General features: G+C 35.8%; 1 protein-coding gene across 2 annotated transcripts in view; it reads right to left on the minus strand.

Annotated features, from left to right (window-relative positions):
• Positions 1–662: 662 nt before the first annotated feature.
• The window catches only part of kcnh1b (potassium voltage-gated channel, subfamily H (eag-related), member 1b), a 44,901-nt gene continuing 21,150 nt past the window's right edge, over positions 663–24,413 (minus strand). For both annotated transcript variants that reach the window (XM_053513238.1, XM_053513236.1), the window contains 4 exons: positions 21,295–21,494; positions 20,652–20,904; positions 13,909–14,105; positions 663–5,146 (listed from right to left, as the gene is read on the minus strand). In XM_053513238.1, coding sequence (XP_053369213.1) covers positions 4,274–5,146; positions 13,909–14,105; positions 20,652–20,904; positions 21,295–21,494 — 1,523 coding nt within the window. In that variant the 3' untranslated portion in view covers positions 663–4,273. The remainder of the gene's footprint in view (positions 5,147–13,908; positions 14,106–20,651; positions 20,905–21,294; positions 21,495–24,413) is intronic.

The following is a 24,413-nucleotide window of genomic DNA, read 5'->3' on the forward strand; positions in this document are numbered from 1 at the left end:
TTTTTCAAAAGGACATTAACAACAGAGTTGTAGAGTATATGATTTTCAACAGTATAACAACTGACATTTTGTGCTGGTAAAATCAGCCCAAATTTGACCATCACACTTTCCTGGACAGCTTTTAGCACCTATAAAAAAAACATCACAGTGACAGTAAGTACTGTTTATTGCTGTCGACTCATTGCCAGGCGATTTACAGGAGCCATTGGCTAGAGAGTAACATTATAATAAATCAACTTTAGTGATTTATCAGGACTGAATGCTGACATTGTGATGGCACGCCTATCAACATTTTGTGTTATTTCCGAAATGAGAGTATTTAAAACATAGCTGGCAATGATCATTGAAAGCCTGTAGTGGGCACATTATTATGCGTTTATTGGAGGAAGCCCAATCCAATTTGCTGCCCTATAACAAAAGTTCTTTGGGCACTGCTCTTTCTGGCTTCAGTGTTGTTCCAGCATACTATGGCTGAGATTTGTGTAATAAAAATGAAACATGAATTGTCCATGTTCCAAATCTATTCAGTGCAATAGACATAACACTTTTATTTCTACATGTCCAGATTGTTCAGACTGGAAACCTTTATTTAAAAAAAAAAAGGCTTTTGAAGAACATCTCAGATTTGTACGTATATCCTCTGGCAGGAAAACATGCTTACAAGCGGGTTATTAGACAGTGCAGCAATCTAAAATTAGTTTCTATTAATTAATATGTCTCTGAATGTTTTGTAAATGTATCAAGATAAAATTTTACATAGCATTTGATTTTGTATAACAGTGTTTCCACCTGACACCTCACACAGCTTGGTTGTATTTCTTTGTCAGATTGTTAAAATTTAGATAGTTAATACAACTCTATGTACAGTGCTGTGAAAAAGTATTTGCCCCCGCCTGCTTTTATTTTATTTTTTTGTTGCATATTTTGTCACATCTGGATGATTGAGATCATAAAACAAATTGTAATATTACACAAAGATAACCTGAGTAACTGCCAATGAGTCTTTCACATCGCTGTGGAAGAATTTTGGCTTGCTATTAAAATTTGTTTGATGAACTCAAACATTTAAGTGTCACAAAGATGAAAAAAAAATGCTTTTTCACAGCACTGTATAATGTAGCTTAAAGGAAACTGGGGGACAATAATTAAGATGTTCTTTTCTTTTATGTATGCAATTATTTATTAGAAACATTCCTCAAACTCTCTGGACACTCTGCTTTTTTGCATTTGACTGTGTTACCAGGGTCGGCAACAGGACAGATTAAACAGGGGGAAACATGAGCTTACAACACCAACGATTCCCAAAATTTTTAATTAAATATATTTTTGACATAAAACAAACCCGAAAATATTAATATAAAATAATTAACACAAAATTAAAATAAAACAAATTAACCTGCACTTTACCTTACCAAAATTGTGGCGAAAGTAAAATGACAGAGGAGAGGAAGGGGGCTACTGTGTAGGACGACTTTCACACATACACATGCGCACATGTACGCATACAAACACAAACACACTAACGAAATCACTGCTCTATCGGCAAACTTTTTTAACAAGGAAACTTAACAAGGAATGACACATGCTTCTCTTTAAAGCTTCCACAGAAATGTGACGCTGCGTTGTTTGTTTCATTAAACAGATTCATCTCCCACACTGCTACAGGCTTACTTTTTCCTTCACGGGGGCTGTTGTTGCAGTATAGTTACTAAAAAAAAACTCACTACACTTGGACACAATATTTAAAGTGCACTAAGACTGAGCAAGGGGGACTATTATCCACAATCCCGCAGCGCGAGAAAGAACCATTGGCTCAGTTTTAATCATGTGACGTTCGGCAGACAAAACGTAATAAATGAACAAACAAATGTACTACTCGTATGTCAAGACCTTGTTCATTTATTAAGTCTTGCAAAATGGTTGCAGACCAAGTTACTTGCAATCCAAGGTTCCACTGTACAGTAATAAATAGGCATCTGACATTGTAGTGCAAGCTCTTGTCCTACAGCCCCACAAGGGTAGTACTTTTGCTCAACAACTCAAACCCTATGGCATCATATTAGTGGCATTTTATTGAACAAAATAAAATCATTTTTAAACACATACAAATTATCTTTGCTCAAACTTTCTCTCATTGCATCAAGATCTTGGAAGAGCTCACACAGTCAGACAATGCGCTACAAAACCAGACCAATGAGAAACTGGAAGAAGGCCACTGATGGCTGACTCTGAATGGCAATGAAACAAGATCAATGCCAGAGTTAACCACCCAATCAGAATAAACCATCTTCATGCTTTTCTTCTTCAACTGAGAGATGCTGAGTATGTGCCAGAGGGAATACAATTTGATCGCGTATGTGTGTGTGTGTGTGTGTGTGTGTGTGTGAGAGAGAGAGAGAGAGTTAAAGTCATCAAAAATACTATTTTTGTGTGCCTGGAAAGTTTTCTATTCAAAATTGACAGATAATAATATTGCCAAACTTGGCAGAGAATGTAATCATGCACAAATTTTATGTTTAATTCTTAAAAAGCAATCCCCTGCCGGTTTTACTGTTCAGTGTTGTACATTTTCTGCAGGTCAATAAAAAGCTAATAAAAAACAATATTAAACTGCCTTTCCATGTGGTTTTAACTGATTTAATGGGCTTTTTCTAAGTACCAACATTTATTTTAATCACTTTAAGCTTTGCTTCTTGTTTGTGAATGCATTTCTATTGGAAACTGCTGCACTGTGCTTTGTGTACTAAGGGGATATTAAACACTGTATTGGAACACAGGGCTGGTATGTCATACAAGAAAACACTATACGGTGGGTTATGTGTAATGTCACCTATAGTTGCTAATGAAACATTTAAAACGTTTTAAATTCAAATAGTATCTATAAATATATCTCAGATCAAAAGCAATAGAAAAATCAAGAAACTGACAAACACTCTTGATCTTTATGTGTGCAAACATATATTATTTTTTGTATTAACTATATAAATCTGCTCTACATAGACTTTAGGTGCAAAATTAGCATTTTTTGAAAGCACTTTTTTTTGGAACTAGCAATCAATATACAAATATGACTTTGAATTTGATAAAAGAAAAAATATGCATTTAAAAAATGTAAAAACAAACAAAAAAATGATATACTGTATAAAAGCAGAGAAAGCATGTTGAGAGTTTAGAATGGTGGGATGATGGAAATCATGTTGATTGTGTTAGTGCATTATTACAAATCACATGCGTGTTAATTGTGACTAACCTTAACGTGATCCATGCATAGTTTCGTTTCAGTTACCACCAGAGCATGCTCATCAAATACTGTATATAATCACTATATTGCTTATACGCCTTATTTATTTCAGTTAATTAATTAAATTTAACTTATTTAATTTATAGTGCATCTCAGATATTTTATTTTTTCAAGATGATTAAAATGCATTCAAGTACTGTATATTTCATGGGCCCATTCAGTGTGTGTTGTAAAAATTGCTCATTTTGTTTTTCTTTTAACTTTTGAATATTTGACCAAATTATGTTGCTCTTTTTGTCTATACAGAATGTTTTCATACAAACAAAAATATAAAAAATATATATAATTCACACTACAGGATAACAGTGTCTTGGTTTTAAAGTTTTTACATGTCACAAGACAATACCACCTCTTATATTCCATTACACACCCTGAAATTGTGGTTTGTCTTTTTATTTTATAAACTACTAGAAAAAATCTGACGTGCATTAACCATTTCATACTGATTGACATTCAATTTTTGTAACAGTGATTTTTTTTCCTTGCTAAAATGTGTACCTGCTGATTGCAATATATGTGAAAAATATTTTTATTACTTATTATATTGCCTTCATAACCGAGCACGTTTAACTGACATTGAAATACACTAAGTAAATCAAATATGCTGGAATTAAATGATATATTGCATTGTTTCTATAATAAGTAAAAAAAAAAAAAAAAGTGTCTTAAGCTAAAAAAATATGATTTAACATTTTAACCAAAAGTTAACAGTTGTTTTACATTGTATAGAACCTTCTACAAACATACTGCTAATTCCAAAAAAATGAAGGCCACGTCTCAGGAAATACTGCAGCTAACATGACCTTCCACATATACCCTTAGAAGAACACTTGTATAGATTTGAATGTTCAAATAGAACTTTTCCTGAAATTTCAGCAAACATCCCATGAATCATATCTAAAATAAAATAAAATAAAATAAAAACAGTTACAGTGTCACCGTCACATCTCATTCACTGAATGTCTGTTCTGTTTAAGCGAACATATCATTATCCTTGTCTGAATCTGGAGTTCCAGGTCGTGATATTTCATACAGTTGTGAGCACCCTGAATGCTTTCTTTCTTTGAGCAGATGCAACACCTCAGCTAGTTGTGCTTCCAGGACTGCCATGCGGTTGCTCAAGTAATGGATGTCACCTCTCAGCTCTTGCTTTAGCTCCAGCAAAGAAGCCTGCAGGTTGTGTTCTGGAATTGGGTAGAAAGCTCGCTTCCCCTCAGCTTGCATGGGGCTCCGTTCCTGAGGGGTTCGGATGCTCCCTTCACCTACGTTGTCCAGTCGCAGATCGCTTTTTGTGATACCGCTGTCACATGAGTCTGTCTTCTTAAGTGAAAGATCTTCATGCAATTTAGTCCTGTCTGGAAGGGTCTCCATGGACTCAGTTTTGGAAACAGCACTCCAGGAGAGATCTGCCTTCGTTGTGGCTTCCTTAAACCTACCCCAACCTTTGGCTTTGGTAGGTTCAGAGGATTTGCTTCCTGTTTGGTTGCCTCCATGGCCAACAGGAACATGAAGTTTGGCTTCGTTTGAGGTCCTTGACGCAGAGTCTGGTAAAGCCGAAGAGGAAGCGACATCAGCAGTGGCAGGGCTCTCTGTGACTGTAACGATACTGGTTGTAACGTTGGTTTCATGGACCACATCCTTCTCCGTGAGGACAGAGCCCTTCTCTATGTCCACTTCTCCCTGATCAGCTCGTTCTGCTGCCAGCCGAGCCTCCTTTTGCTGACGAAAACGCTGGAAAAGACGCCGAACAGGATGATCAGGAGGAAGGTTGAGAGGGGCTTCATCCTTCCTTTTTCGCATCTCCTCCTCTTCACGCTTCACATCACTGATCTTGCGGAAGACTATCTGTAGAACAAATTAAAATGGGAAAAGATCAGTATAACATTGTTCTTGTTTACAGACTCATAAACAATTAAAATGCAGGACAGGTCAGGCATTGGTGCAGCAGGTAGCATTGCCACCACACACACATGGTGGGAATGAATGTGTGTGAGCCCTGCATTGGGCAAGTTAAGAATCCACTGCAACCATGTAATCATGCAATAATTTACTGCATGCAGTAGACACCCTTATTCAGATCAAGATTTTTATTTCATTTTACATCTAAGAACTTGAGGGTTTAGGGCCTTGCTTTATGGTGGAAACTTGGTGGTGCTATTTAAACCTAGGACCTTCCAATCAGTAGTCTAACACTTTAACCACTGAGCTAAAGTACCCCTGCCAAACAATCAAATTAAATAATCAATGAATTATGTACACATTTAACTAATAATGAAAAGATTTAACAGATTTACAGAATACTTGGTTGGAGCTTTAAACCCAAACAGCCACATTGTCACACTCATTTTAAAACACATGTGACAGAGATCTGATTTAAATTAACATCATGTTATCAGTGCACACGTCCAGTAGTAACCATGCTCTTGCACAAGTCTAAACCATTAGAGAGCCATACAAACAAAAAAAAACTGTGCTCATCATCTAGAGGCACAGTAAATGATGTGGAAGATGTTGATGTTCCTAAACATGTACCTAGACACTGTTTGCTAACTAGGTACTACTGTTATCTTTAGCTGTATATATGTCTGCTCTACGGCCATTCATTATGGGCTTCCTAGGTATGATGGACCTCTAATGCACTCAGACTGAAAAAGTGCATGTTTAGGCCAACAGCTATAAAGGATCATAAGAAGAGTGAGTTGGACTAATATAATAACAGTCTTATAGATCAAATTTCCTATTCACAGATAAGGATAGAATTTACAATTGAGTGTAAAATCGTGCATAACTTGAAAAAGAAAATGTATCTGTAATTAAGTCATTTGTAACCTCACATGTTGTAAGGTAAATAATCAACAGTGGGGTAGTGTGATGTGGCCTAACAGAAAGCAGAGGTACAACACTGCAGGCTTGATTTTCTTTTCTAATATGAGCTCATGCTGATGTCTGTTCTTCTTTTTTACCATAGCAAAGTCCTGGCAATTACCATTTTTATGTATTTTCTATTTGTAATGTTTTATGTTATTTCCTGTTATTACTTACTTATTATGTTAATCCCTTAACAACCTCACAAAGTCATGTTAACATGTTAGGAATTTTTCTTTCCTATATTCTACTACATTTGCTCATTTGCAAGTGAAGGTTATGGGTCTTCGTCAAGGACCTAACCTTTAAGCAACTTAGTGCTTTAGGGATTTGAACTCACAACCTTCTTACTGTATATGCAGTTCAAAGGCTTAACAACTAATCCACCACACTCCCTTGGCTTAAGTGCTGATAATAAACTATTAGAACAAGCATATTATTACAAACCAGGGCTTTGACTAAGAAGAAAATTAATCAACACTCGCTAAATATACTTTAGACTTGTTATCCGTAAAAAGAAAGTAATATTTGTAAAGCCTAAAACCTTAAATATATTCTTAGTACAAATTAAATTTCTTTAATCATCCTAACTTCCAAACTTCGACTTTGCATTCGATTATACTTATAAGCTGATCTTTATTCAGTTGGTACTCAGAGTGTGGGATTTGGATTGCACTTTTCTTGCTAGTGTGTTTAATTCTGACTAGGAGGAGGCTCAGGGGCATTAACACTCTGTGCAAAGAACTCTTAATTTAGCTGTCTTGTATCCTGGTTATAAAAAAAGCCAGTCGAACTTAAACACAAAACATGTGTTTAGAGATGGTTTATTAAAAGTTAAAGCACTTGTCACATACTTATAAACAGTCCATGTAATGTGGGAGTCTCTTGATTTGTTGACTAACAGTTTAGTATTGAGAATACGGTGAATGTGACAAATAGAAAGTTACAGTACAGTAGGATTTAGCTTTGAGTACACCATAAGGGACAAAAAGAAAGTTTTGTTTCAGCAAGCACATGATCATTGGTTTCAATGGAAATTGTAAGACTGAAAAATACCGAAAATGGGACATTTGCATCATCATGTCTCTCTATTCCATCTGTTCACCCTCCTTACGATGGCGTGTTCTGTTTATGAATGCAGAGGCAGGGCTCTTGTGTTAATGAGGTTTGTGTATTCATTAGCTCCTGCCCAAGGAACAGGACAAGCAGGCTTTGCTTAGCTCAGAGGTCAATCATGGCACTCAGGTGCAGCAACAACAAATCTGCTTATACATGGTAGGGGTGTGTAAAAAAAACTAATAAAATGATTGGATTTTCTAAGCCACAGGATTAGCATACTTAATATGTTACACTGCCTTCTTCATTTTGTCTTAAGGCCATGCAAAATTTTGCACTCAATTGTATATTAATTAAGACTTCATTTAATTAAAATGAGACGTGGTAGTTTTCCTTTATTCCATTAAGTTGCTGTTAGCCCAAGCGATACCAGGGCTGTAATGCAAATATGGCCAAAACTTTTTATTAACTGGAATAGGTCATTCAAATTGCAAATGTATCCAGAGTACAAATTCCCCTATACAAAGGTAGTGCTCAGTAAAGTCTCCATCAAAAACAATGTAGTTGAACCCAGTCCTCTTTGTCGCAGTTGATGGTCTCCCACTGTGCTACAGAATGTTTCTGGAGATGACACCATTGACAAGAGCATTGAGCACAGATGGATGAAGAGGGGGGAAACAGCTTTGAAGACAAACCATGCAGTGAGAGCCCATCAACTGCGACAAAGGGGTTTTCCAAAGAGAAATCAAAAGTTCAAGGGTTCAACAATGGTGCAAATGCATCACTCATGATGGAGACTACATTGTGTAGTACCTTTGTATAAAGCAGTCATCACTAATATTAAAAAGCAGTAATGTAAAGCACCACCAAGGTACAAAACATGGGTCTTTGAAGCAAACATATCTGCAGCAGTGGGTGGGGCACGCATGTAAAATACCTGAACTGAGAGCCCAGTATAACAGAGCAACCAAAGTCCTTTCACATTTAATTACAACCCAGCAGAATGCAAATCAATGTTTACTAAAGATTACAAGTCCACCTAAGATCAAACTGTCCAAATTTTTAAGGTAGTTGGGGAAGTTTGAAAATGTATATCACAGACATGTTGTGAAAGTTTTGCTTCTTTTTTATAGACTCTTAATGATGCCATATATGGGGATCTGAATCCTAGCACAAACATAAAATATTAATTCACTACCGCTGGTATAGTGGAAGAGTTTTTAGAAATTTAAATAACCTATGTCAGTAAATAATAAAGTTACGCCTTTGGATTACTTGGCGCAGCCTTCGTATTAGTTTTTTTTTTTTTTTTTTTACTGAAATTATTTTTTTTTACTGGAATAATTTCACTAGCATCCGAGATGTAGTATAGATGATTAAGTGAAGGATCAGCTCAGACAGTCGGCTGGGACTTTTAGGCTGCTGAAATGGCAACAAGAGGTCATTATTAGATTCACCAATAAATTCTTCCTAACACTACAAGAACACACCATATCACTGGTGTGTATTCCTGGTCATTTTTATGCTTGACAGAATTTCTTTAAATCAATAGATCCTCAGATTACTTTTTCACAAATACAGACACTTTATTTTTTTATATATCAATTCACATGTTTATCTGTCCAGAACAGTCAGTGGTTTTTTTTTTGTGTGACATGAAAACAAATTGCTTTGCAGCTTTTGTCTTTCATTTAATAATTTATGTATAATGCATTACGAATATTAATTAAAGTTAATGTTATAATTACATGAAGTCAAACCTACCTTTATTTTTAATAAATTTTGAAATTTGAAAACAAGAAGGCTTAGTTTACGAGTCCCGAGTATCATGTATCACGCATGCGCTTCTTGTTTTGACGCCGAGTGTCACGTGATCACAACTAAGCCAATGGTTTTTCTCTCTCTTGCGCTGCAGAATTGTGGGTAATCGTCTCCCCTGCTGGGTCTTAGTTTGCATCTCTTACTGGTATAATTAACATCTGTGCACACGTGTACTGTTTACTATAACACTGTGACCACGTGTGTTCACGTAAAACATATTCTATATCTGTAAAACATATATATATATCTGTATGCGTGTGGACAGCGCGCGTGTAAGGCAAAAGCAAGTCTCATTAGAGAGGATAAAAATCCATTTTTTCTATGTATCAGCCTGTTCCTTGTGTCTGTGTGCGCGTGCGTCATTGTACACCGTGCCACACACACACACAGACCTCTCCTACTTTCGCTTTCACACACGCACACACACTCTTTTTGTCTGCTCTACACAAAAACACTGTTCTGTCGCAATTCTTTTCAATGGTAAAGTGCAGGTTAATTTGTTTTATTTTTACTTTACAGCAGTGATATCAGTTAGTGTGTCGCTTAATCGAGTGTCATTAGAGAGATTTCTTGTTTATTTTTCGAATAAAACAGTGTTTCCGTTGTGTGCACGTGTGTGTGAAAAGAGTGGAGGAAGGGTAACTGTGTGTGAACACATACACACATACACAGCACCTGCGCATACAAACGGAAACACTTAGATGTCGGGATTTATTTTGACTTTTTTTTAAGCTAAAGTCCAGGTTAATTTGTTTTATTTTTATACTTAATATTTTGTGTTAATCATTAATTATTAATTTTTTGGGGGCTGTGAAATTAATCCTTTGAGTTTCTATTATTTCTTATGGGAAAATTCGATTTGGTTTACGGGTGTTTTGGAATACGAGCCTGCTTTGGGAACTAATTATGCTCGTAATCCAAGGTTCCACTGTACTATGAAGCCCAAATTTATAAATCATTAGTTATTATTATATATTTTTTCAATCATTCCTTGTAGGTCTTTTTTCATAAACTCTAATAATGCCTTCTCCAACTATAAAAGTGTGCTATAAATAATTGCTTAATACTATCTAACAAATAATAAGCAGTGAACTTATTGATGATAAAAAATAAGGTTGACAGCTTTCATAAGACCTCAAATCAAGAGATATATTTTATACAGCTAGAGCTAGAAAAGTTAATTAAAAAAGTGTTATTACTGTTATTAAGAATGAAAATCATAACTTAAAGATGGAAGACATTTAGACAGAAAGACACAAAGAAAATACTTTAGAAATATATACTGTAGCATATTATTGTCATTTTGACTAACGTCCTGAAATTTGTGTGTGTTTTGCAGCTCTTTAAGATGCATCGTTAGACTCCTAACAGTTGAACAAATTGCATCTCTGCTGATTTTTTCGAGCAGAGCAGGTGTTGTGGAAACAGTAAGACAGAGCCTTATATTATTCAGCCTTTGTACAGGGCAGTCGGGGTCACACACTTCACACTGTGCTGTCTGAACACATTAGAGCACTCGCACACGCTGACACACACTGCAGTCTTCACCGCAGATCGATAACAAAGCAGGTTGACAGAGTGAGTGAGGATGGAAGTGAAAAAGGATAGGAGTATCCTAAAGAGAGGGGAGAAAGCAAGGCGGAGAACTAGAATGAAAAAGAGAACAGCAGTCGGATTCAAGAGCAATGTGACAGTGAAAGGCAATGAAAAGGAGAGAGAGAGAGAGAGAGAGAGAGAGAGAAGAGATGAAAGTAGATTAATAAGGAATAAGAGAGACTGATTATTATACACTTCATAAACCCATTTATTGTTTTCTATAAAGACACCTCCCGAACTGTTTCATTCCTCTTATACCACCACAATCTGCCAACGATTTCATTTTCACTTTTATTAAAGTGCATTAAACTTTTGATCTATTTTATTAATGCATTCAATGTTCTGGAGCATTTATAAGTGTCTGATATCATTTTACATTAAAACAGTTAACTACAGCTTTTCATTTACACAAGAAGTTTATAGGAGCAAAAATGCAACGTACAGCATTGTTACAGTAGGCTTTCCCTTGGTGGAAAGGTTTTCCAGATTTACCAGTGACAGTTACAAAACTGGAAACTCCTTTACCACTCCTTTTGGATTTTCTGGTTGTTAAAGAACCAAATAATTTTATTCAGTTCATTACTAGGCGAAGCTCATCCACCGTTCAAGTCCATTTTAAAATATATATACAGGACACAAAGCCTTGTCATTAGCCTTGTAGCCAGGGATAAACTCAATTCTGATGTTATATAAAACAACACCTTCTGACCAACTGATTTTAAGGATGAAAACAGGGCAATTTATGAAGATTTTTTTTCTTTCCAGTACTAACAGAAGTTCAGTGCAGAAGAGGAACCAGTCACTCTGTGCTACACAAACCTGTGTTTTCTAAAGGTTGTCTGTGGTTCTCTGTTCCATTGATAAGTAACCAGTGCACACAATCTGGCCCTCAGGGTCTGCTTTCGGTACTGTACTACTGCTTTACCAAACCCCATGTCTATTTTAGTCTATGTTAGTATGTATGTAGAAAACTCTGAAAACTTGCAGCTGTTTCAAACGAAGTGTGTTGTTCTTGTTGCTGTTGTTATTCCATTAATTAGTAAATGATGCATTGAGTCCAGCGTATACTGTAATTTGTACTCTAATGTTCAAAAGTGACAGACAGGATGAGAAAAGGGGGATGGATGGAGTCCTGATTAATGAAACTGATAAGAGACGCAAATTCAGTTTTAATAGGTGTTGCCTTAAAGGTTAATTTAATTGTGTATTCCTTAATTAATATAACCCCCTGACCTCTACATTAGATTCTGAACTCAGTCAATATAGCAGTGCTGTTCAATATATTTCATACTGATGCTGGTGGTCCATCATTTCTCTCTTCATATAGATTTACGTGTAATACTTAACACCTTGGTGTAAGTATACCTAACTTAATATGATTATCTGCTTAAAAAGAGATAATGTCATCGTGTCTCTGCTAAGAGGGTTATAGAGGATTTTCTTATCTAACTGATAAGACTATTACTTTGGTACAACACAGCATTGCCTACTGATAGGAAAAGTGTAATTATCTTTCATTAACCTGTACAATATACTGTACACATTTAAAAGAAAAATTCAGGCACCTTTTGGGAACAATAGATAGGAACAGTGTGAAACTGTCAAGGTTTGACTGATGACCAGCTGTTAAAGCAATTAAAACTGGATAAAAATGCCCTTGAGAGACGATCATGCTGTTTAATTTGAAAATCATTTTATATTTTTTATGTAAATTATTTTAGAATAATATAACTATAGAAATGTAAGTACTCTAATACTTACAAAATACTAACTTTGCAGTTTTATTTTCCACATAACTTTGTTTCAGAATTGTTGACACCCTTAAAGAGAATATGCAGAAATATGACGATTATATAAAATAAACTATTTCCACACAATTTAGCATTTTACTTAAACCTCTGCTGTAACAAAACTTATTTTATAAGAACTATATTTTAAAATGATTAATAATGATTGTGTCCTTTTAGAATGGTATAAATTTAGTATCTATGTTGCTTTGAAACATTTTAACATACAGTTTACGCATGTTTTTTTTACTGACAACTAGTGGAAGAGGTAACCAAAGCAAAACATATATATATATATATATATATATATATATATATATATATATATATAAACATATATATGTTTTGCTTTGGTTATATAATTTCTTCTTTATGTGTGTATATATATATATATATATATATATATATATATATATATATATATATATCACCTACATTTAAAACATTATCGATCACTGCAGGTAGCTTTTAAAACTTCCAGACAAGCACAAGTCAGGAATGAATATAAAAAATACATAAGCAGTTTAAAAACCATAAAACACAATCAGTGCATTAAAACATTCAAAGGTTTAAATAATTTGAAGAGAAAGCACGCATTCACATCATAATATATGGTCACTCTCACTGATACTGTAGTTTTGTTTAGGTTAAGATTATTGCATCATGATGAAGCCTGTCTCACTATTTTATTCAAAACATGGTTTCCTCTGCCAAGAGGTTAAGACAACAGTGCACATGATCACACATTAGATAAAGAAACTTGACATGCTGTGCATGATGTAATGGTCAAAGATTCTTTACAACTGTCTCTAAACTGGTTAGAAACCAAATAGCCTAAATATTTTTATTTGTATGGGATAAAGGTTAGTTAATTTTTTTTAAGTGTGCCAAGACCATCATATTGTAGTCTGAACAAAAAAGAAGGAATTATATTAATGTACTGTATTCTTTCATGTTCTGTCAAAAAAAAGCATGACACACTGCAGTGGTTGACAGAAAAAGCCCAGTATTCCAAGGAGAGATGCATTAGAGCAGCTTTGTAGTTGTCACTGCGGGCGATTTTAAAGTTCCTCACACTTCTTTCCCCCACATGAAGTTTGTATCGTAAAGCTCTGACTCAGAATGTGCTTACGTAAAGAGAGAGAAGACATGAATTTCAATTGACTTGGAGCCAATAAGACACATGCTGAGCCGGACGCAGCTGATCAAGCCCTGGAAGAAAAGCCAATAATCTGAGCTGGCGCCTATTGACCAGAGAATATTTTCATCCCATCTATGGAATGAACAATGGCCTAATTTATACATGAATTATACAGTCACAGATCACTGCACCATGGTACTGTATGTGCTCCACCCAATAGACGATTGCTATATTCATACATACTTTCATGGAATCTCCAGGCCATATGAAGCATGGTGAAACTACGGAACCTGTAGTGTCAACAAAACAAGGCATAATATAATGAAACAGTTCTCACTCACCCTCTTCCTTAAATTGTAGGTGAGCACCAGGTTTCGTGAAAAGTGATTCGAGAACGCTGTGTAGAACTCCAGCACTTTCTGTAAGGCATCACGTTTGATGATATGAAGATCACAGTAGGTTAGCGCACGGACATTGGCACAGGCCTGCGCTAAATTCAGTTCCTTCCAGAAAACATCTCCAAATACATCACCCTTTCCTGAGGGGGTGAAAATAAAACAGAAAGTGAGAAAAAAAAATTGGTCACTACATTTATGTACATTATATGTGCAAGTATTGTTCAATTAAGGCTTTCTTGCTGGGACTAAAAGAAATACTGTGTAGCCTATGTCTACAGAGAGCATGAATGATAATGTGATCCAAAGTCAAACACAAAACACAAAGACTATTTTATTGTATTACTAGTTTATTGCAATTTTTTTTTATAATAAACAAAACATCATGTTTTTCAACCATTAATTATAACATTTTCCTTGAAAACAAACTTATTCCTGTTACTAGTTAGATTAAATAAGCTACACATGTAAATGTCATTCTATCATCATTCTTTTTCTCTAGTCTCTCTTAACGTTAATAAGACAAAAACAAGCAACTCTATTAATACCCTCCTGTGGCCAAAAAAAAGAAGACAATTACAGACTGCTGACTTTGCAGACCCTTTCATAAACGTGAAATAAACCTCTCCCTACAGACAACCTGACAATATCAACACACACAAACACATATAATATTAAATAGAATAAAACTGTAAAGTTGGTGTCTATACACTAAAGATATTGTTAAAAAAAATAATTTGGGGGGGGGTAAGATGAGGAATAGAGCACATCAATAAGGTTTTTGGAATTTTTCTCTGTCTGTTTGTTTGTGCACCATGTAAAAACTACTGAACACATTTTAATTGGGTGATTATCTTTGACTGAATGAAATCTACTAAATAAACGCGATCTCACACTTTCATTTATAGTAACACGTAAAACTTTGAGTTAATTACAAAATTCATAGACAGCGCTGAATTTTTTTTAAAACATGCTCATGAGTATAATAAATGCAATCTTACACCTTACAGTATACTGTATATATACTGTATATATTCAATTTTATTATTTTCATTTTACCTTAATACTGTAGGCATCCAAACTATGAAAGAATACGTAAAGGAAAACCAACAGCTACCTTTGCTTAAGGGACCAGCATAAGAATGACCAGCCTCAAAACCTGCTAGTTTACAGCAGCTCAGAATAGAGCCCACATAAATGCTGTAAACATATGGGTGAACATAATAAAATAAAGAAGCTTTTATTAAAACATTATTCCTGCATGAAAACAGTTAAAGGCCATATTTTTACATCAAGTCCATATAACATGAAAATTTTAACAAAACATGTCAAGATCAAATCATTAAACTAAATGTTTCTGCATATGTTTTTATTTATTTTCTTTAATCCTGCCAAAGCCATTGATTTTTATTGAATGAGCACCGTCCACCGTTCTCCTTTAACTTTCTCCTCCAGTGACTTAAGCTAAACTAAAATCCAATGTTAAATTGTACTGACAGCTCTTAAATGATTCTCTTGGGGAAAATGTATAGACACCTTTCCCAAGAGGATAACTTAAGAGGACTTATTGGTGTATGACGCCAATGCGGACCAAGTCAGGTGTCTTGACTGAACAGTCCCTCCTATTGCTTTGGTAAGCACATCATTCTGCAAGCAGTTCACACAGTAATTAGGTACACCACTACAGACCCATAATATTAAGATTCAGAGCCTATGCATATGAAAATGTGACTGGGTCTTGTGTGCATGCAGCTGGCAGCAGGACTGCTGGGGTACAACTGTAATTGAATTCATCAAAAGAGCATGAAGCACATGTGACAATGAGAATCTGAAGCTGCTCCCAGTAACAAAAGACATCCAGTTGTTCAATCTATTGTGCAAAAGGCTATTTGTTTCATTATAGGAGAAAATACATTCATTAGCAGCCAAGCTCATGCAACATTTGTGTCATTTGCCAGTTACCAGCAGATAACATTCATCATCTTCACCTACAATCTCAATCTTAATCTCAAACAGCGATGACAAGGAAAAACAGCTCATATTTTGGCATTTTGCAACGATGCGGCAAATGAAAAAAAAAAGATTCCTTCCATGTACTCTTAAAATTAATCTACCTTTCTAACTACATTCTGGACACATACTGTACCTGACTTTAATGCAGCAGGACACCCACAACCCCTTCATTATGATGATTAAACTCTACACCAGAGGCTGATTCGCTGTAACTGAGTCCAGTTTCAGTGCTGCAGCAAGGGGGAGATATTTTTCCTAAAGGGGCTCTACTGAAGACTTTAACCTCATACATTCAGTTAATTAAAAGGCAAATGGATCTAGTAATTCAGCTATGTGAGAGTGATTGCTGCCTGTAATCCCTGAGGGTGCTCACTCAAGTGTGAAGAAATTTGAAAGCGTAGTATTTCCTTCACTGGAGCTTAAAGAATTTATTATGCATTTAAGAATCCCTATTTCAAGATCAGACCTAAAGGAACAATGGTGATTTTTTTTTTTTTTACCATTTTATTTATTTACTTGATACTTGATAAAAAAAAAATAAATTTAGATTAGACATCTTTTTTACAGTTATGTAGTTTCAAGTCATCTCTAGTTCTCAGCTGCTTTATTTTTGCAGTAAAGAGTGTTTCTTGAGTGTTTTTGTAATAAATAAAATAGAATAATACAATAAATACAATAAAATAAAAGTTTAAGGATATCCAAAGGCTGGGGTGAATCTGAATTTAGAGAACTCAGCATGCCATGAAAGCTTCTTGTCTTCTTCTAGGGCAGAGAAATTTTTCTCTCTCGCCATGTTCATTTCCAGACTCAGTAGACCCAGTAGAGTCTGAAAATGAGCTTCTTTGAGCTGGTGTGTATGACGGTCAGATCCTAAACTGGCTCTAGTAGGATTATTCAGTGGCGTACAACCTGCAGCTCCAAGTACACTCTTCCAGAATTTATTATGCCAAAAGGCAAGAGATGTATTTAAATTTTATTAAGCCTTCAGGGACAACAGAAATACTTTAGGGAACAATTTCCTTGAGCATGGGATTAAAAAAAACGCTTTTTGACTTCATGCAAAATGATTCCATGATACCATGAGAAGTGTAATTGGTCCATTAAAGCAAAAGCAAAAAACTAATTCCCAGTATAGTCTTGTGCAATTGACTATAGAATCAGTTTCATCTAGTCTGAAATATTTTCAGATAAACAAAGTACATTTAGTGTTTTGCTTTCTTTACTGTCTGCCTCACTGCTATTCCCACGGACTAGTCGATAGCCCCACAGCAGGGAATGAAACGTCTCAAGGAGCTTCTTATTATGAACAAGCCTATTGAGAGAAATCAAACACTCAATGTGTATGTGTACATGTGTCTCTATTACCAGAGTTTATTATGTGTGAAAAACCAAGTCAGTGAAACAAGCAGCATCTCAAGCATACCCTGTTACACTTAATGCCATATATTTTTGAAGAAAGTAGATTTCATGATGTGGATTTTTACCTTTATTACATGGCATGCTAAACAAATCCTGTGTGTAAATTAAAACCCGGTTTCATTAAAGTTTCACTTAAAGATTTTAATTGTTTCAGAAAATCACTTTTAATGGTGGAATGCAATGCATTGGTAAAATGTAGTGCTGTTATTTATGGGCTCATCAATACACAAATCCACCTAACTAGTAAGGCCATAATTTACTACAATCCCATGTTAAGATAAACTACAGTTTGTGGGTGTGTTGGTAAGGATTTATATGCAATAACTGCATTAAAAAAAACATCTGGAAAACATGGAGAAGTTGCATCATGTACAGTAAATGAGGTGGGTTTACATGCTATGTTCGAATCTTGTAGAAACTCCTGGAAGGGTGGAAATGAACTGAAAAGTCAAGTGTACCACTGATTGAAAACTGTGAACAAAACCTGTCACAATATAATATGAATTAATAAATAAAAAAACATAGATATAAGTGAATATGTGAATGAAATGTTTAAAATGCTTCTGATTTCAGCTGGGTTGTGAAAACCAGATTTATTATCAGAATTTAGGAAAATAACTTTTTTTTTAATGTCTAATTTTAAAAACCTGCTTTGAAGGCTTAAAAATAAATAAACATTTAAGCTCCCTTTTAAGCCTTTTAAGCTGCAAAATGCCTTTAATCAATGACTCTACATTTTTTTACAGTCCCTATGCGACCACAAGAAATTAACTCAAAGGTCTCTAAAATGGCCAACAAGCCATACTCAAAGCATACCGTACATTGTTAGTGGTTTATTTTGTGGTCCTATTGATTGGATTTGAAAAGCATTGATTATCTGCATGGCTGGTTTAATCTGAAAATTGCAATTGTACTTTAGATTGGGTCTGGCATTGAATACATCGCGACATTATGAATGTTGCTCTAATTGCATTTTTTGTATAAATAAATAAATAAATGAATTAATTAATTATTATTATTATTAATAATAATAATAATAATAATAATAAATTCTTGTAAAACTCCTCACTTCAAGGATTAAATTGTGGCATAGATCACTATGAAACTGTTACATGACTGCTAATATCTAAGAACTTTCTATCATATAGTTCTGGTTATATATAATATCTGTTAACAAACGGTTATTTCATGGAAAGTCAGTTTGTCCTTTAAATCGGCAAGAAATGTAACAAGCAAAAGCCATACTGCTTAAAATAAATCACAGATTTTAGATTTTTATCTTCTAGTCTCGATTATTAATTGCTGTTCTTTATTTGTATTAGTGGTTATGCAACATTTTAAGCAAACAATCAATGTGGACAAACAATGTGGATCTTCTGCCACCTTAAGCCTCGGTAGTTTGTTTTCTTTTTCTTATGTTCTATTCCACTTCAGTAAATGCATATTCACTAAATTTTTCTGCATATGTTCTTGTTCATTTTCCTAAATCCTGTAAATAAATAATAATAATAAATAAACAGTTTGCTAGTTTATCCACTAATAAGGCCAATCGACCATTAACATATCAGTATGTCTGATTTATTTAGTATTTTGATTTGTATATTTTATTTAAAAGACTCTATTTAATTAAATGAGCCACATCTCTTGCTTTACGCATTTATATATTGCATTGAAGCAAAGTTCTAAAAGAGAAAAATCAGTTAAGTACTGCCATAAAATGATTATACATTATAAAACAGAGACCTCATAAGACAAATAAAGACATTAAGTCAATTATAGCACCACGAATAAAGGTGACTGCAAAATCGCAGATTTCATATGCTGCTTAAAAGCTGTATTAATGTATAACACACATTTAAGAATGTATAATCAATGTATTGGCAGTCGCAGTAAAAGAAGACCAATAAACTTTGCAGGCAATTGATTGCGTCAGCAAGCAAGAGCGCCAAATGGTGTCAAATTAAAACTACATGCAGTTTGGCCAAGAAGACAATGCTTAGAACACAGGTCAACGCTGCACAATATGTGACAGATGCTGTCCAATCTCATGTTCTTTTCCTGCATGACTCTGTCCTCAACTGCATGTTTGTTTGTTTGTTTGTTTTTTCAGATTAAGTCAGTCATGTGAATAATATCCTGAATGATGGTCGATATGGAACAAACTAGCTGACTAATAGAGCCATTGTGCTGTTAAGTAATTATGCTATTGAGCTTAAACAGATAGACTGCAATTTTAATAATGTCAGTGACAAAGAAATAGTTATTGTACATCAGTAATGTAATATATGGCTCATATGTAGGGTTTGCTTTTTTTTTGTCTCTGGCAATCACTTACATCACGTTGGCTTATATCATGAAACATGCATTGTTTTTGGGAAAGAACGTTTTAAATTATACAGTATATGTAGAATTCATTCACTCATCATCTATACCACATTATTCCGTAATCAGGGTCTGGGGGGCCTGGAGCCTATTAAATTCAATTCAATTCAATTCAATTTTATTTGTATAGTGCTTTTAACAATTGTCATTGTCGCAAAGCAGCTTTAAACAATCAAAAGAATTATTTTAGTCTGTATGGAATGTAAGTGTGCATGAATCAAGATGAGCAGATCGTCCCTGGTTAGCAAGCCGCGGGCAACGGTGGCAAGGAAAAACTCCCTGAGATGGTAATAGGAAGAATCCTTGAGAGGAACCAGACTCAACAGGGAACCCATCCTCATTTGGGTGAAACAGAGAGCAGGAATTGATCTGCATTTATACAGTGTGTTAGGTGGCAGGCAGTTCAGTTATAATGATTGATGTTAATCAACGAGCCTATCCCTGGAGACTTAGGGCACAAGGCAGGGTACACCCTGGACAGGGTGCCAATCCAGCCTAATCTGCATGTCTTTGGACTGTGGGAGGAAACCGATACCCAGAGGAAACCCACCAAGCATGGGAAGAACATGCAAACTCCATGCACACAGAGACAGGAATCGGACCTGGCAAGCGATCTAACCGGGACCCTAGGCGACAGTGCTAACCACTACACCACAATGCCGCCATGTAGAATTTAGTTTTACACAATTGGGACATCACCAGAAAGGGACTAAGGTCATCTGTAGCATGTGTAGTTTCAGGTCCATTTTAAGAGGACTGAGTATATTTAATTTCATACTAATTTCATACTGTTCATACTAATTCAACCTCATTGTTTTCAAGAGGCATCCTGAGTAGACTTTGTTGTATGAATTGCACCGTGAACTTGAACTTACCCAGTATGGCTACCACCTCATCATCTTGAATGACCTCCAGGGATCCTGACACCACAAAGCAGAGACTGTCCACGCTTTCACCTGCATGGTAGATGAGGTCCCCTGGAGCACTGTGGATGGTCTGAAACTCCATGGCAAGCGCTCTCAAACACCCGTCGCTAGCCAAGCGGAACGCAGGATGCTCTTTGAACACCTTCCTGTTGAGATGGACACAAATATCCGCTCGCATATCCTTCGGGCAGATCTGCAATACCTGAAGGGAAACAGAGAAAAGGGCCAATCATTCACGTCCAGAGTGTCTGTGATAGATGTTTCTTTTTGATTCCTTTCTTTTGCAATCAGGCAACTAAGAATAATGGATAAGACTTAAGTCAGCCTCAGCTTGTAATCCTTTTGGTAGAATGGAAGTCGTCCTAAAAGGACATCTGAACACATGCCAGACTTCTTGCAAATAGTGATTTTCAGAAAGTTCAGCATAACATTTTAAGTGTGATCTTGAACATGTGAAGAACATTCGTCACTTTGCTACGGATGTTATTGAAACGAGATAACAAATGAGCCCACGTGGCAGCTAGAGTGAGTGATGAAAACAAGCTCCTTGCATGTGAATTATAGCATCTTGACAGCACTTGGCACCAGCTACCTTGTCAGTGTCGATTCCTCTGGACATGGACCAAGTGGAGACAATGTAGTCCATGACTCTCTCACTAAGCCCCTTAGGGACCTGGTAGAGCTTCAGAAAATCTCTCACACTGTTCAGCATCTCATGGTAGCGGTTAGTGTTAGCATACATCTGCTGGAAGATAGTGGTCACGTTTCCAAAGATGGTGGCATACAGAAGAGCTGAAAAGACATAACAATTATAATAAATTACTTATATATCTACAGTACTATAAATAATAATTATCATTAATATACAAGTGCTTTGTGTAGTGTTACTACCTAGATATAAAATTGACTTCATCTGGATATTTTCCCGCAGGTTTACACAATATGTCTACTATTTCAGGAGTTAAATTTTTTTTAATGTTTTTTATATTTCTAACAAACCAAAACAGATATTTTTGCATGCATAAGTATTCAAAACATTGTAGAACCACCTTGCAATTACAGCTATAAGTCTGTGTTTCTACATCTGAATCATGATTTGTTTTCTTTTTCTGCTCATTTTTCTTTGCAAAATCAAGGCCCATAACTATTCAGACATCTACATTCATACTAAATGTTACAAAAGTTCAAAAGGCATTCATACCTTTTCTTAGGGCACTTGTTTGTTCATTCTTACACATTACCACTGAGTTCCATCTCTCTATTCGTACAGTCACAGTTCTATTACCCTGCAAGTTCTACGTAAATCCCATTACAAATCTATTACCAGTCAATAAAATTGAGCTACGAACAAATACTGCATGTTCAGCAGTGGCCCTGCAGATCGATTCCATCTCTGATAATTAGTCCCCACAGGTCAGCACTTTTCATAGGCATGTCACCCTCTGTCCTCTCCAGATGCCCGTCTTCCAAGCCAAGCTGATACAAATCAATTCTGGCTCTGGCAATACCAGTGACAGATAAGCCTGCTGGATCCCATTTCAAGTTAAGTGAAGCGTGATGACTACTCTGCACTCTGCTTTAATGCAGTGAACACTTGGTACAGTGCCAAATTGTTTAGCTGCTCCCAGCAAGGTGTATTCCTTGCTGCTCAGAGAACAGTGCACAACCTTGCCAAAGGAGATTCACAGCAAATGTGTGTTTGCATGTTAGTCACAGTGTGGGATTAATGGCAACTTCACGTGGACATTAAATACACACCAGGTAGACAGCCTGAGAATAGGTTCTGTCAGAGCCTAAAACTGGAGGCGTTCATCACGGCTAAACAGCAGCATTGACCATCCAGTGAACGAGCACCTGACTGCATTGGTGATGACAGTTGCACTGCTGTTTTTATCCCAGCGTGATGTAAAAGCATCAGCTGTAATGGATAAGGTACATTCAAACAGTCAGAGGCAATAATACCATCCTGTGATATTGTAGTCACTGTCATCTCACTGATCTCTGAATGTTAAAAACACGGCAAGTTCCCTGTCTTTAAAAACAAACATGTAAGATAATACATCTAAATCTGTAAAATGTTAAGGAAACATGGCCTATGAACATGTCTACATCATTTACTTGCTTGAAAATTTATCTACAGTATATAAATATAGAAACATGTATAATTTCCTATGTTCTCCTTCCATTCAAAGGATCAATTCAGCTAGTAATCTAATTGGATTTTAGTGCAAGTCTTGATTAGCACCACTTGTTGAGTCTTGATTAGCATCAGTCCACATAAGCTAATGCCAATAAGAAATATAAAAATATAAAAAATATAAAAATCTTTAAGTTAAGAGTAAACAAACACCAGCCATAACAACAATACCACAAAACATTAACACATTAACATTTATAATCAATTATATATCAGTAAACTGGTAACAGGATCATGGGCACCAAAGGCTCTTTTATGCCTGTGGGGAGGAAAGGCTAGTCTGAAACTTGAAACTCGTCAAAAAAATCAATGCTGGACATACACCAGAATACTCAGTGCACCAAAAACTGGTGAGCACGGGCCCCGGCAGACAAAGAGACCAAGGCCACCAGTTTGGACTTCAAATGAAAAATGCCCCATATTCCAGTCCAATCAAACACACATGGGATGATGGGATGTACAGTACCAGACAAACAAGTCCAATCCACGGTGGGTTCCACCCCACAACCCAGAGCGCCCAAATGATCCGCTGCCAACGTTCTGGTGCCAGACACTACAGCACACCTCCAAAGGGCTTGTGGAGTCATGCCCTGGGGGTGCAGAGCTGTTCCACTGGCACAAGGGAAGCATAAACAATACTGGGCATAATATTTTGTATTTTAATGTCATGGCGGTTTTTCCATTGTGGATTATTCTCACAACGGCATGGCATGTTAAGCATTTTTAATTAATATGACATTCTATCAAAAATAAGTTCTATGCTTTTTTTTTATTTAGCACCAGGCTTAAAATGACCAATTATGTGTCCTAATCACTCAGTATCTATATTTAGCATTGCTGGAGAAACCATGTTAACTGAACTGAGTGCATACAGGCATTACAATCTTTATGAAATTATGAATCTTCTTTTCTAGCCCTAACCACAGCATCCCTGAGGAAACTGCATTTCTTGTACTGTTGTGAGAAGTTTTTCTCCAGGGCACAATCAGGGAAAAAAAAATGTTATTCTGTAGCAAAAATCATTGTTACGAGTTTTTCCCCTACTGATTCCAGTCTTACAGTCTGATTGCCTGGAAGCATTAAATGATAAGAATCTACTTCCCAGCAAGTTAAGTCCCCTGAAGGTATGGTACATTTCTGAAAAGAGGTTCGAACTGAATATCTTGGTTTTTCTTTAATGTACCCCATACAGACAGCAGTGGTCTACAGTGGTGCAGTAGGTACAGTAGCACTGTCGTCTCTTAGATTCAAAGCCTCTACGCCATCACACTTAATAAAAAGACATTGTTCAAGAATATGCATGAAGGTCCACCATGTCTCACTGCCATCTCATGTTGCAGGCTAGCTAGCAAACAAGCTTTTATTTGTCGCAGAGACATTCTCAGGAACTTATGAGTAGCTAGACGTCTCCAAATAAACCATAACAACCAAAACTTTTATTGTTAACAGTTAATTCAGCTAATGTAAATGTCAGTAACTGTTACTCTGGTAATGTCAGTTGATTTTAGTGTGTG

This window comes from Clarias gariepinus, chromosome 15, assembly GCF_024256425.1.
Source record: "Clarias gariepinus isolate MV-2021 ecotype Netherlands chromosome 15, CGAR_prim_01v2, whole genome shotgun sequence".
In the NCBI taxonomy this organism is placed as follows: domain Eukaryota; kingdom Metazoa; phylum Chordata; class Actinopteri; order Siluriformes; family Clariidae; genus Clarias; species Clarias gariepinus.